The sequence below is a fragment of the Panicum virgatum genome, chromosome 5N (assembly GCF_016808335.1).
Source record: "Panicum virgatum strain AP13 chromosome 5N, P.virgatum_v5, whole genome shotgun sequence".
NCBI lineage: Eukaryota > Viridiplantae > Streptophyta > Magnoliopsida > Poales > Poaceae > Panicum > Panicum virgatum.
The window spans coordinates 19,529,345-19,544,814 of NC_053149.1; the positions used below are offsets into that span (position 1 = coordinate 19,529,345).

The window sequence follows — 15,470 nt, forward strand, 5'->3', positions numbered from 1 at the left end:
TGGAGAAGAAAATAAAAAAATAAGTATGACATGCGGAGTCCACTATCTCAGTAACATATGGAGAGTACAGTTTTAAAGGATATATTAGTTTACTCACTATGTAGGAGGTCTTATATTTTTTACAAAGCTTGTAAAACTTTAAATTTAGCTAAAATTATAAAAGAGCTCTTGGAGATGCTTTTACATTGAAATCAAGGATGAAGTTGAATCGATTAGAATAGTTTAGAAATTGAATTGGACTTTGAACTGAACAGTTCGCGAACGAACTTAGGCCTCGTTTAGATGCGGAAAATTTTGGGTGTAAAATATTGTAGCACTTTTGTTTGTATTTGATAATTATTGTTCCGCCATGGAATAACTAGGCTCAAAAGATTCGTCTCGCAAATTATAGTCAAACTGTGTAATTAATTATTTTATTTAGTTATATTTAATATTTTATGTATGTGTTCAAAGATTCGATGTGATGGAAAATTTTATAAAATTTTGAAATTTTAAGTCCATCTAAACAAGCCCTTATCTATTTTGCCTTCCCGTAAATGAGCAACCTCTGATCCAGCAATCCTCTAAAACGGTTGGGCTGCCGTCGCCGCTCGTCATCCGTCGCGCCACCCATGGTGCCGCCGCTCTTCCTCCCCCGCATTCACTTCCATCCTCACTGCCTCCCCCTCCCCCGCCTACGCCGCCCCGCCGCCATCCGCCTCAGCCTCAAACCCCTCTGCTCCTCCTCTTCATCGGATTCTCCAGCGCGGACCCGGCCTCCCCTCCACGGCCCCTCGCTCCGCCGCGGCCGCGCCCCGCCGGACCACCCGGATCCCTTCGCCCGCGCCTTCGACCTCGCCGCGCTGCGCGTGCCCGCCCCCGCATGCGCGCCCCTCGAGCGCCGCCTCCGGGGCCACCTCCTCAACTGGCCTCGCGTCCGCAACGTCGCCCGCCTCCCCAACGACCAGGGCCTCCTCTCCCTCGGGCTCTCCCTGCCGTCCCCTGCCCCGCGCCATCCCGCCTCGCCGGCCACCGCGGTGGCGCGGCGGGAGAAGCTGGCCCGCGAGTTCAACGCCCGGGGATTCCTGCGGTTCCCCAACCTCGCCCGCCTCTCGCGGCCCAGTCCCGCCGCGCGGAAGAGGAGGGAGAGGAAGGGAGACGGTGGCGACGAGGAGGCGACGCGGGAGCGCGACAGAGACAAGGCGTATGTGGTAGAGGTGGTCGGGGAGCGAACGGAGGACGACGACGACGAGTGGAAGGGGTTAGTCGGGGAGGAGGGCTTCGGGAGAGGCGCGTGGCGGATGGGCCCCACTCGGCTGCTGCTGCTGGACGAGAGTTACGCGGAGAGGAGGGTCGATGACCTGCCGGAGGCTGTCAAGGTGCTGATTTCTTCTGGTGCACTCTCTGTAGTATCAGTTTTGTAATTTTAAAATGGCATCCAATGGAGGGTTCCCTGTTGAATGTTATTCTGGTTAATGTTCGCACAACTTAATCTGACATTTCAAACTTCTAAAATAAGACACTGCTGCATCTCTTAAAGATGTATCAGTAAAGACCTTGCAGTTGCAGTACTATGTTTCCGGCTGAGGTTAAATACATGAAGCCGAATGGTCACTATCATGCTTGTTTCGAACCAAAGGTCTGATTATATTTTCCAAATCAAACTTCAAGGCTTTAGGAAGCTGCACCGGAATGCTGTATCATGAGGAAAGTTAAAAAGAAATGATGAATATTTTACTTCTATGCCAGATTTCCTCTGAAAATTCTGGTGCATTTTTTCATGATGAGTAAAATTGTGATGACAGTTTTCTATTATCTCTAATAATTTAAGTCCGTCACGAAATTTATGCCTATAATCTTTTCTCTCTCAGTACTAGTTTATCTTGCATTGTTCTGTTGGAGATTTGTTTATTGATTTAGTCACTTCTTTTTCAGGATGTGTTAGACCATGAAACTCAACAGGATGGATCATCAGCATATGAGCTTATACGCTGTCAGCTAACCTTGTTCTATAATTACTGGCCAATGAATGAGGTACCTTTAGCTTTCCTGTGATCTAAGTACCATTTGCTTCCCATTTTGTTTTACTGAATCCTGATAGATTTCTGGTTGTTTCATGCATTTTCTATTGGGGATACCACAAATTGCTTCCCTTCATCAAGATCATCAAAGTGGACTCTGCAATGTTAATTGAATAAACTAATTCAATCAGAAGTATTAGATGATGACTCTCCTCTTGTCTCTATGTTTCATTTAGGAAATTCTTAGAATTGTAAGAACCTAATGTAAATTCCAATAACAATATAGTTTGTTCTAGATGGAACCCTATTGTTGGTATTATTCCTGCCATTCCACAAGGTTTGTCAACAGCCTTGGGAGAAAACGTTCCACAATGTTTGTCCATTGAGGATATTGAGGATGTAGTTATTGTACTATCACTACCCCTAATTAAACTCTCCACTAGAAGATAAATTGTTGTATTATGACATTTAATAGGGTCATGGTTGTGTGTTGTACTCAGGGTTCTACTGTTTTATTCTTTAATATAATGAGATGCAGCTCTCCTGCTTAGTCAAGGAAAATAAATAATAGGGTCATGGATGGTGATTTCACATTGAATTTATTAAACTAGTAATTCCTTGGTCTGTGCACATGGTGTACTGTGGACAAATATAGTTCAATGGAGGGAGTAACACTAATGAAACCAGATCATGAAAACTGTTGCATCCCACTTCTCCACAGAGTTGAAGGTTTTCAAGCCATGTGGGTTAAAACCGATAAGCTTGCTCCACAGCAAATGGTTATACCCATGCAAAATTAGTTCGTGCATGCAGTACTTCCTTTCTTGTTTGTCGCAAGAAACATTTAGCCATTATTTTAGCTATTAAGATGGTAAGAAAGTCGATCTTGTCAACTACTGTTCTAGAGTAAGATTTTCCTGTTCAATAAAGGTTAAAGGATGAATTCCGTTTTTGACCATTAAACCCAAATCCAGTTTTAGCCATTGAACTCCCATACCATATAACTTTCGACCCATCAAATGTTAAAATCAGATTTTTTTTTTGGGCCATTCACTCATTACTTACCTGTTTTAGGTGTAGATGTGGTAGTAGAGGCCACCCATCAGATATCTTTTTTGGCAAGCTTAGGCTGAGTGAGCACTAAAACAGCTAAGAAAATACAATGGCCCACCTGTGATCCTATATCTTCTGTAACCATTTTATGACGCTGGCTGTTTCTCTTTCTTTTCTGGCTCCGTTTCTCTCCCTTGTCATCTTGTCCATTATAGGCTATTACGGCATGGGCAGCGGCTTCCAAACGTGTTGCCAATCGAATCCGCATGGCCCCAAATTGTGTTCCTTGCAGTCCAAATTGAGCTCACTGGTTGCGAATTGAGCCTACACACCAGCCAAATCGAGCTCCCACACTGCCAAATCAAGAAGAGGAAGGGGTATGTGGTGTTCGCTGATACTGGAGCATGGAGGTTTTCCCATCCATGGTGGCATTCAGCTTCCTCCTGAGGTTCATCATCATCTTTCTTGCTGGGGTTTTCCAAGTAGGCTGCCTGAAAGGGTTGATCTTTTTTTTTCTCCTTTTTGTTCCTTTCCTCTTTCATTTTCTGTCGGTAGATTTGATCTGACAATGTGTAGATGATTCCGCTCCTGCATCTGCGTTCAGCAGGAACCTTTAGGCAACCCAATGATTTATGCAAGGACAGAAGAGGGACAAAGGAGATGAGGCTCACAGACCTTGGACAGTTATTTTCTCTGGGAGCCTGGCATACCAGAGGTCCTGCTGGTGCTTGGAGTGGACCTGCCGTCGTGTACTTTGTCCGCGAGGAGCAGGCATGGCATGTCTTCTTGCGGATGGCCACCGTGTTCGTCTGCGTTGGCGGCAGCATGCTCTTCTACATAGCTGTCTCAGCAGCAGTCAACCTTCATGCATCAGTCATTGTTAGTGTAGACGGGTGACGCGGGAGAAAACAGGATGTTAATGGCTTAAGGGCTGATAATATCTGGTGTGAACAGTTGGGCGGTCTAACTTCAGGCATTTGAGTGCAATGGCAAAAATAGGACTCCGGCAATAGTTTGAGGGCCAAAACTTTCTTCCAATATAATGAAAATTGTTCTATGGATAGTGGGCACTTGGTTTCATAGACGTGACAGATACTTCATATTATATAGGGTACATGGGTGTTCCAGAAAAAGAAATGTAGAAACTAGATGTTGCTGGACATTACCTTTTTTTTACTTTACTCTATTGGTTTCAATTTAGTGAAACGTTAGATTATTTTAGAACAATATCTTCAAACACCTGCTTTGGGAGACCTCTAATTTGTGTAAGTGTCTAACGCTTGCGCATTGTCCAATGTCCAGGTAGCACTGCCTTTGCAAATTCAGGATTCAGACAAAAGGTTCAGTCTGTCCAGGTCAGATTGAATTGTCTCAAGATCTGGTCTATCCTAGTTTTCTTGTAGACCGTCGATTAACTCTCGCTTCAAAGATGTTGCCATGGAGAAAAATGCACTTTGATATCTACCTGATCACACATTGACAACACACACCCATAAAGTGTTGATTTGCTAGCATTTAGTTCAATGCATATCACAAGTTTGCAGTATTATTTTTCTTCCCAAAATGCTTCGCAATGGGTTAACTTAGGAACATTTTTCTGGCAATGCAATTGGATTTTTGTGGAGGTAGGGATGCATTAACATGTTATAGCACCATTAATTGTGCAGCCCATTAGACATGTGATGTCAAGCTGTCAACTTACATAAGTTTGGAAAGTTATGGACAGCTTATACACTGATATATTTTTTATTTAATGTTTTTAACTATTTGATTCTTGCTAATCTTTTGTAGGTTTTAGAGGCATTACTCCCTGAAGGCATAATAATTCCTACAGGTTTTGAAACAGTAGGGCACATTGCACACTTGAACTTGCGGGATGAGCATCTACCTTACAAGAAACTTATCGCTCAGGTACTAGTGATACAAGATATGCTGGTGTCCAACATTATTTTGAGTATGTTCATTCCATCCAATACCTTGATTTGAGTTGCAGGTGGTTCTGGACAAAAACAAGCCAAAAATCCAAACTGTTGTCAACAAGACGGATGCTATTCAAAATGACTATAGAACTATGCAGCTTGAAGTCTTAGCTGGTAACGATTCCCTTCGTACAATGGTCATTGAGAGCGGCCTCCGTTTTCAAGTTGATCTTGGTGCAGTGTATGTTCTTGTTCCCACCTGGCTCATAGTTTGGATTCATGGATGTTACTAAGATGATTCCATTCAGTAGCACCATAGGATGACACATAGTCGTAATGCTGAGTTTTAATACAGACAGGAAAGGTGTAGAGAGCTGCTCAATTGTTATGGCTAATGGGTTGGCCCTGGCTTTGGGGTCAACCAGCAAGGCCCTAAAGGATAGGGGTGTACTGTTCACGCGGTTACTGTAGCGTGTGCATAGTACCGTGCGTTAAGTTAGTTGGTTTATTGGCTCTGCCCGGATTAGATCGAGTTGTTAGTTTGTTAGGGTAATCTGTTAGTCTGGGCAGCTATGAATATCTAGTCGCATCATCAGTTGTAGGTAAGCAAGAACCCTAAAAGTAATCAGAGCCTCTAGAGGGAGGGTGACGAACAGGTCTTTCGTGCTATCCTTATTCCCTAGTCCTACCATATCATCAATGATCCAAGGTGTTGATTCCCAAATAGATCAAATTTTCATTGTTTTACTGTGTTCTTCATTATAAAAGGAGCTAAGCATATTTGCCCATTATAGGACAAATTTTTCATATTTATTATGGAGAAGTCCTTTTACAAAGAAGATATGTTAGTTGCATTTATATCTCTGAAAAGCCAAAATCTACTGATATAAAGCAAGATCATAGCACACTTCTCCAGATTACATGTTTCTGTAAAATGAGCAAAAGAAATGGAAGATATATTTTCATTCATAGTTTGTGTTTGTGCGAGGCCTTGATACCCTGCTTTATCCATAATATTGTCGACTGAAAGGTCTGCCTGTATATTGTTTCCTTTTTCTTACATATATTTCAATATAGTCATTTGTTCATCCAATTTAGTACCCCAGTATCATATGGCTTTCGGCACAGAAATCCTGTGCCTGCAATGCTCATGGCACTGAATAGCTTGCAGGCTGATGTGTATATGATAGAAAATCGGACAAACCTTAGTGCCTCAGGGAAAACACACACAAAATCACAGGGTTTGGAGATGAAACTAGCCACCTTTTTCATATTATTATGTGGGGGAGAGAGAGTATTCAATTGTATGAAGGTGTGTGATTATCAAAGTATTAGAGTATATTTGGTAGTTGTAGATATACGTATCGTAGACTGCCATATGCATCCCGGGGAGTCTTGCCCCCCAAGTCTTGTACTCTTATATATACCCGCCGAGGCCTCAATGCAATACATCCATTATACAACAATCCTATTATTCTACATGGTATCACGAGATTAGGGTTTGGGATCCTAGGCTAAACCTTCCGCTGCCGCTGCCCTCGCCCCTGTCTTCCTCACGCCACTGATCGTCCTCCATGGTGCGCACCCAGAGCGCCCACAAGACGGACTTCTAGCGTGCCCCCGGGGAGATCACTCATGTCAATCTCCGCCGGGGGCAGCGCCCTCCTCGATTTCCATGGCGGATCCCGTTAGTCCGCCACCCCCATAGTGTCTAGCAGCAGCAGATCGGAAAGTACCTCATCATCCGCCATGGAGACGTCGACGACACCTTCGTACTGCGCTGCCGTGGTGGCAGTCGCGGCCTCCAAGTGCTCGCGCTCTACCCCGTGCTGCAATGGTGGCAGCAGGGGCTCGTGCGTGGCGCATCCACCTCGTCGCCGGCGGACTTCTTGGCTGCCGCTTCGCTTCCACCCGACCCGACGGGGTCCGCCGTCACCCGTGCGGGATCCGCCGGCGCCGCTCCTGGCGGGATCCGCCGCCCCTTCCGGCTGGGAGCCGCCGCCCCCTGCGGGATCCGCCGGCGCCGCTCCTGGCGAGATCCGCCCGCCCTGCCCTCCTCCACATCGCCACATGCTGGACCGTCCCCGCCCTCTGACTCTTTCTACCTTGCACTCTGGTTTTGACCATGGCGGGCAAAAGAGATGGAAGAGGATAGGGGTGGTGAGGGTACCCCGCCGGCTATGTGCACCTTGAGGTTCTACACGATTCATTGCTGCTGTATGTCTTTTTGGTTTACCCAATCAGAGATCGGGATTGCGTCGCCCGCCGCCCGTCGACCTCGCGCCTATACTTCGACGTCGGCGTCGACTTCACTGGCCACTTCTTCCTCTTCGACCCTGCGGCATGGTGAGATGGCCGGCACCCTAGGGGGCGCTCGTTTGCGCCGCCGCCTACATCGCCGCCTCGTCCGCACGTCGACCTTCGCCGGCTCGTCGTCGCCTTCACCGATTGGGACGCCTTCGCCGACTTCGCCCACCGTCGTCTCGCCTCACGCTACTCGGTCTGATCAGCCGAAGTGCGTGATCCACCCGGCTCCCGTGACGTCCGTCCTCGTCGAGCGCGCCCTTCACCGAGCATGGAGGGTTGTCGCTGCGTCGCCTCTTCGGGCAGCAGTGGCGTCACCCCCGTGGTCTTCTCCGCCGTTGCTTCCTTACCGCCGCCGACCACGTCTACGACCTCTCGTCGACTCGTCGCTGCGCTCTTCGCGCATGGTCTTCGTCAAGCTGTATGAGTTCTTCGCCGTCTCTTTCGAGCGCCGCCGCCGCGTCATCCGGATCATTCGGCCTCGTGCTGGAAAATTTGGGTTCCCCTCCTCGCTTCGTCTAGCACAACCACGTCGCCAGCGTCGCCATCTCGTCCCCGACTACTTTGTCTACTCCAGCAACAGCAGGCGTTGACGTCTTCTACCTCGCCTTCTTCTGCGCCTGCGACCGCCATGGAGGCCTTCTCTGCTAGTCCCCGCGGCGACGGCGTCTGGTTGTGCATCCTCCTTTGCACGTCCGGTATTGACAACACTGGTGCGTGCCCATCGTCCCTGATGCGTTCTCGAGCCTGGCAATCTCGGGCATGTGTCGCCTGATGGCCTGACTGCATTGACTTCGGCATCGCTCCCTCTACGACTGCCTCGACGCGTCGCCATCTTCGTCTCCTGCGTCTTCTCCATTACGCCACCACCATGACGCCTCCTCGTGCGCCCGCGGCTTCATGTGCGGCTACCTTGTCTTCGGCAGTCTTAACAGTTCTACGTCGACCTCGGCTACTCTACGCACTGCATCTTCGACCATGGTTCCTCGCCCTCCATCTCGGCTACCTCGACATCGGCACAAAGGGCTACCATCCGCATGAGTTACTCGCCGGTTTTATCTCCAGTCGCAGCATCCGCACTACACCGACGTTATGACTGCGGGGGGATGTTAGTTTGTTGGCTCCTGCTTTCGGCTTCTTCTCCAGTCTCACCGTCTGCGGTGCTCCCGCTGTGACCGCGGAGGAGTATTAGAGTATATTTGGTAGTTGTAGATATACGTATCGTAGACTGCCATATGTATTCCGGGGAGTCTTGCCCCCCAAGTCATGTACTCTTATATATACCGGCCGAGGCCTCAATGCAATACATCCATTATACACCAATCCTATTATTCTACACAAAGTTTATGGATGGAACTGAAGTATCAACTCCCCTTTTGGCTATGGACTACAAAGTTGAAGGGTGAATACAGAAAAAAAATCTTAACACATGATGATGCTCAAATCACTACTTTTTGTTGGTTATTTATGCCCGGTTTTTATTCTAGAACTAAATAGATTACCCACTTTTTCTTAAGCATGCCTTACGTATATTTTCAAAAGAGTAAATTGCACTCCAAGTCCCCAAACTTGTCTCGAAGTTCCACATAGGTCCCTAAACTCTCAAATCGTGCATCTGGATCCCTAAACTCTGTTAAGTGGTTCATTAGAAGTCCCAAACGCGCCATGTGAGCTTCCCACGCTGACGTGGCATGCCACATGGCGCCACGCTGGACAATATTTACAAAATGAACCCCCTACTTTGATTATCTTCTACTATTTGATCCTTTCTCTCTCTCCCCCCTTCACTAATGTCTCTCTCTCCCCCATGATCTCGCGGTGGCCGAGTTGCCGGCCCTTGCCCGTGCAGCTGCGGGGGAGCTCGGCGGTCCCACTGTGCGGTGAAGGAGCTCACGCCTCTCGCCTGCGCACCACCTCGACGCCATCACCTCATTCTGCTCCTGATGTAGCTTGCGCACGCCGTTGCCGCCGCACCTCGCCTGCGGGCCCATCGCCCGCCAGCCCCTGCCGAGCCTCACTCGTGGCCGCATCTCCCTTGGGCCGCCGCCGCGCCTCCCTGGCAGTGGCCACATCGCGCGCAGGCCCTCGCCACCGCGAGGGAGGAGGAGAGAGCAGGGCCGCGAGGGAGGAGGATGGAGGATGGAGCATGGCGTAGCGGGGCAAAGCGAGGCAGCCGCGAGGGAGGAGAGACGCCTACCTTCGCGTGCAAGGGCCGCCGCAACTTCCTCTCACCGGCGAGGCGCCCGCTCCATGGACTCGCCGTGGCCGTTGTCCGCACGGGACGGAGGCACGGCGGAGGGAGCAAGGGCAGCGAGGGTTCGGCCGGCGCCATAGCCGCGAGGGAGGATTGAAGAGGGGCGCTGGAGAGGGAGGAAGGAGGGGCGCCGGACCGAGGTCGAGGTCCCCGACGCCGGATCTGGCCGCAGGAGCGCGCGGGAGGAGGGATGAGGACGCTGGTGGCCTCCTTCGCCGCGCCATGGACGCCTCTACACCATGGCCTCCACTGCTGCCGCGCGGGCCTCCATTGCAAGGCCGCCGCCGCACAAGCCAGAGAGGGTAATTAATGTAGGGGTTCTTTTTGTAAATATTGTCCAGCGTGGCACCACGTGGCATGCCACGTCAGCGTGGGAAGCTCACGTGGCATGTTTGGGATCTCAGATGAACCACTTAACAAAGTTTAGGGACCCAGATGCACGATTTGAGAGTTTAGGGACCTATTTGGAGCTTTGGGACAAGTTTGGGGACCTGGCGTGCAATTTACTCTTTTCAAAATTTCGCCTGTATGTTTGGTTTCCTATCCTTATACTTGATGATGATCTGGTGCAGCTATTGGAATTCTAGATTAGCCACAGAGAGGCAGAGGCTCGTCAACGATATCTTTAGAGACTCTGATGTTGTTTGTAAGTTACAACCTTGCATTTTGTTTAGCACTGTAAGATTATTGCTGCTTGTAGAATCAGGGCCAGTCATATACTTTGCTGAAGCTGCGTTGTCGCATATATAATCAGGGCCAACCATGAGCCCTACTCCTTTCGGCACCTATTGGTCTTGTCCGCTCCATAATTAGTCTTACTAGACAATGTCTTTGCTGAAAGTTTTGTCGGACACTGCCTTCTGTTGAAGTTGAAATATTGTACCTTTGCAGTGCTTGACATTAATTAGTTTCTATTTTATTCAGTCTGAGAGCTTGTCTAAACAATACTCAGTTATCATGCTATTCCTTCCTATGGTTCTCCGCTGCGTATGATAAGCCTATACAGTAGCTGTCCTAATCTGTCAACACATATATTTATTTGTCATATCCATCTTATGCAAACAGCCTTACATACCTGGAAGAACTAGCAGAGTCAACAATTTCAGATGTGATCCTGATAATCACAGAAAATCATGGAATCTCATATTTTGGTAATGCCTTGGGATTCTAGGCCATGAGATGTTAAATGCATGCATTACACCAAATAAGCATTGAGGTCGGGCGCGAATAACTGAAACATTTAGACTTACTCTGTTGTTTGTTTGAAATTTATTGGGCGTTGACTTGGAAGTGTGTACTTCACCCATACCCTCTTCTTAATTCGTAAGTAAACCAATTATTGATTATCTCAACCTGATGCAGGTGATATGTTCTCTGGGGTTGGTCCCCTAGCAATTTCAGCTGCAAAAAAGGTCAAATATGTCTATGCAAATGACATAAACCCTACTGCAGTGGAATACCTCGAGAGAAACATGGTTCTTAACAAACTAGAAAGGAAAATAGAGGTATTGACTTTGAGATATGCAAGAAAACATACCATCTATTTCTTTTTATAAATATTTATGCTGTGGCTTCTAGCTTGAAGTGTAAATTGCATAAATAAATAAAATACTGGCAGCCTATCATCAATATTGGTGCTGTTACAGGCAAGAAAATCTTTGATTGAAGATGTTAAGCTTGTACAGTGTATACCATTTCAGTGTAGTGCAGTTCCTAAAGCTTATTACTACTGTGAGATGCTTTTTAAAGTAATTACCTGTGGAAATATACCATTTCAATTTTCAATCATTTTGTTTTTATGTTTTGACCTTCATAATATTAGGAAATGTAAAGCTAGGGATTTCTCCCTTCCACTAGCCATCGGCTATATATATAGAACTTGTTGGATAAGTAAGTATAGTGTTCAGTGTTCATTTGCCAGCCATCTTCATGATATTTGGTGAATTAATTTTTTTTGCTGGATAGGTTTTTAACATGGATGCTAGAAGGTTTGTCAGTTCAATATATTCAAGCCAACATGTGCATCCAGTCACACAAATAGTAATGAATTTGCCCAATGATGCTGCAGATTTTTTAGGTGGGTATTTCCAAATTTCTTTTGTCATTTTGTGAGTTGGCTAATATGAAAGTAGTACTTGTAATTGATTTTTTTGTCTTTTCTCCTGAATGAAGCCTCCATTAATACAACTGTTTAATTTTAGAAAGTACAGTAGACTGAACCGTCCAAATGTATGCATGATTAGATCTCCTCCCTTGCTTTATTTCCTTCTCATGGTCTTACCCTAGTCTGAGAATCATCAGATTTTATCGACATTGTTTTTTGTTTGGACTTTTGGAGGACCTCCACATTAGAAATCAAAAGATTGCAAGTCAGTATTATTATTTAAAGAACATTAACAACACCTTTTAATATGTTTCCATGTTGAATTGATTTTGAAAAACTCATTCACAAAGATATCATCGAAATGTTTTCCCCAGATGTGTTTAGAGGGATCTTGAGGATTAGTCAATCAGGACTGCGTTGTGTCATGCCGATGATCCATGTTTATGGATTTTCCAAAGCAGAGGATCCTGAACACGACTTCAATGAGGTAAGTATTACCGCAGCAACATTTTTCTTTTATGTTCAGATTCCTTTTGTATTGAACTTTTTCCTACCACGTCACTTGGTTTATCAGTACCTACGCCTAAAATTGCAGAGGATAAATGTAGCATTGGGGGATAACGTCGACAGTGTTCAAATGCACAGGGTACGGCTTGTTGCACCTGGGAAATGGATGATATGTGCATCTTTTATTCTTCCAGAATCAGTTGCCATTGCACAGCCGAATTACATTAGCTGTTGAATTTTTTACTGTTCTTACCTCTCTTTGTATTATGTCCGCAAATTTTTCGAAGCAGATTATTTAGATGGTATGTAGATCATTTGACTACATGGGCCCTGTTCGGATGGCAATAACCGGCTGGGCTGGGCTGGAACGGGAAGCAGGATGGGAGGGGGGGGGGGGGGGGGGGTGCAAAAGATGAGGCCGAACGGCGGCTGATCAGCCAGCCGGCTGCTCCCAGCCATCCGAAGCGGTTTTTATATTTTTGTTTTTTACAAAAATATATTTTCGATTTGAAAATTTACATGAATATACCCCGCTACCGGGCGGCCGGGAAAAAAAATTACACGTAGGTCCCTGGGGGCCGGTCGCCCGGCAGCGGGGCGGCCGGCCCCCAGGATGCCCGCCTGCGGGGCGACTGGCATCCCATCACAGCACCAAGCGCACGGGCCGATGCAGCAGGTCAGCGCTGCCTCATCAGGGACGCACGACCAGGAGCAGGCAGCCCGCGCAGCTTCAAGCTCAGCAGCAAGGCAAGGTAATTTTCTATAGCTAATTCTCATGTCGTGTCCCTTTCATGCTACAGGAATGTTCAGTTATTTAATTGCTGCATGTTTGCTCTGGCCGGCTCTTCTGAGTAATGGATTAGCTTTTACTCGATAATCTTTGCTAGTCTTTGTTTTCTTAATTAAGAGGGCTCTTTTATAGTATCTAGTCTATTTATTTTGGTGAGTCTCTTAATTGACTTTTTAGTTTAGGTTTGCTTCCGCTACTTATCTGTGACCAAAGGCTGTTCTTTGTTTGCTTAATTAAGAGGGCTCTTTTATAGTATCTAGTCTATTTATTTTGGTGAGTCTCTTAATTGACCTTTTAGTTTAGCTTTGCTTCCATTATTTATCTGTGACCAAAGGCTGCTTGGTCACAGATAAACAGTGGAAGCAAAGCTAAACTAAAAGGTCAATTAAGAGACTCACCAAAATAAATAGACTAGATACTATAAAAGAGCCCTCTTAATTAAGCAAACAAAAACTAGCAAAGATTATCGAGCAAAAGCTAATCCATTACTCAGAAGAGCCGGCCAGAGCAAACCAGAGCAAACATGCAGCAATTAAATAACTGAACATTCCTGTAGCATGAAAGGGACACGACATGAGAATTAGCTATAGAAAATTACCTTGCCTTGCTGCTGAGCTTGAAGCTGCGCGGGCTGCCTGCTCCTGGTCGTGCGTCCCTGATGAGGCAGCGCTGGCCTGCTGCATCGGCCCGTGCGCTTGGTGCCGTGACGGGATGCCGGTCGCCCGGACCTGCATGTAATTTTTTCTGCGATTTTTTTTAGAAATGCCCGCTGCCTGGTGGACAGGTCTCGGTAGCGGGGCGGCCGGGGTATATTCCTGTAAATTTCCAAATCGAAAATATATTTTTGTAAAAAACAAAAATAAAAAATATGCGCCATCCGAACGGGCTGAAAGCGTTGGACTGAATTGTGAATCTAGTCCACTGAACTACTGGCCGGACGGCCTGAGGATGGTGTCCTTTCATCGTCACTGCTACTCCCTCAGGTGGTTTTTGCTAATCTAGATTTGTAGAGTTTGCTATGCATCTAGATAAGCACTATGTCTAGATGTATAGTAAAAATTATACATTAGATTTGCTAAAACAACTTATAATTTGAAACGGAGGGAGTGTGTTTTTGGACATCCAATGAAAAATTAAAAATTATGCATTAGATTTGCTAAAACAACTTATAATTTGAAACGGAGGGAGTGTGTTATCAGACATCCAATGGAAAATTTCCCACTCGGACCCTACAATCAACAAGTCAGTTACTATTTGACGGACAAATACTCCCAGGAGTAGAAGAAAGAATAATGAAACAAACCGACGATGCTTCACTTTCTGAATGCTCCAAGAGTACAAAAGAGACTATAGTTGGATTAACCAGCTCCACATTTTTGCATTTATCCCTTTAATGAAAAGATCTGATACCTCCTGTAATGTATGTTAATATCAGTCTCAAATTTTCTAAACTTAATAGTATGGGTCTCATCAGATCTTTTTAGTTACCGACGGAGAGAGAACACACGAAATCTAACCGTACAATTTCCGTAAATGCATTCAAAATATTAAAAAAGAGATATTAGCTTTTAACGTTTAATTTCGTTGAGGTACACGTAAAAAATATTTATTATGAGCATGGACAACTCCAAACCGAAAGCAATTTGTAGCACAGGAACAGGAGTGTTGGTTCACGTCAGATTCGAAGTGAGACATACTCCCTCCATTTCACAAAGAGTGCACTTTTAAATTTCTTTAGAAAAATTAGTGGTGGCGCGAGAAGACTACCAAAGACGATTTAATCTCTAGAATTATACTTTTTGTGGGATTTTCAAATTTAGGATTGCATCTTTTATGGAACATAGGGAGTATGAAGTGTCATGTGAGATGTCGATGTCGAAGAGTTATTTAGCCTTTTGAGACGAAGACGTTATACATTTATGACGGCTTTATTATAATTTTAAATCATGTTGGTGATGAGGCGGTGAGTGAGCCGTCGATTTCGACGGTTGCCCGCGCACTGTACATATAGGTCGACGCGCACACACAGTCCATACGCTCGTGGGCTGCTTGTTGGCTTGACCACGTCAGCATTGCCACGTACGTACCTTGTGCTGTGCGCATACAGTGATACGCACATGCATGCACGCATGCGTCGTTTTTTTGTGGATTTCCTGGCCCGATTATTAACGGGTCAGAGCTAGCTGGCGAATTGAATTCTGCCGATAATAATCTGCCAAATAATTGCATGTGTCAACATACAAGATTTTCCTCGCAAAAAAATATAAGATTTAATTAATAGATATCTCTGCTTATCTAATTTGGTCAGTGCGAGCAATGAATATTGAATATACTCTCGCATAATATGGAAGCAAGCGGTAAATATTTAGCTGAACTACTAATTTATTATTCAAGCTGGATTTAATTTGGTCCATGAGTGCGTCTTTTTTATGGTTTAATTTCCTTGCTTGACTAAGAGTAAAATAAAATGCACCGCCGGATCTTAAACTTAGCTCGGGGTGTCAACCAGATCCTCAAACTTTCAAAATGCGCATTCACA

The 15,470-nt window shown here is 45.8% G+C and overlaps 1 protein-coding gene across 2 annotated transcripts; it reads left to right on the plus strand.

Moving 5' to 3' along the window:
* Positions 1–560: 560 nt before the first annotated feature.
* Positions 561–12,463, plus strand: LOC120671947 (tRNA (guanine(37)-N1)-methyltransferase 1-like). 2 transcript variants are annotated; one of them, XM_039952213.1, is made up of 9 exons: positions 561–1,358; positions 1,915–2,013; positions 4,845–4,964; positions 5,047–5,213; positions 10,103–10,176; positions 10,893–11,035; positions 11,496–11,607; positions 12,009–12,121; positions 12,209–12,463. In XM_039952213.1, exons 1-9 carry the CDS (start codon positions 612–614, stop codon positions 12,374–12,376), a joined length of 1,743 nt encoding a protein of 580 aa, XP_039808147.1. In that variant the 5' UTR covers positions 561–611; the 3' UTR covers positions 12,377–12,463. The 2 variants fall into 2 exon arrangements, with proteins under 2 accessions (XP_039808147.1, XP_039808148.1); XM_039952214.1 differs by having other exon boundaries at positions 565–1,358; positions 12,230–12,463.
* Positions 12,464–15,470: the final 3,007 nt, after the last annotated feature.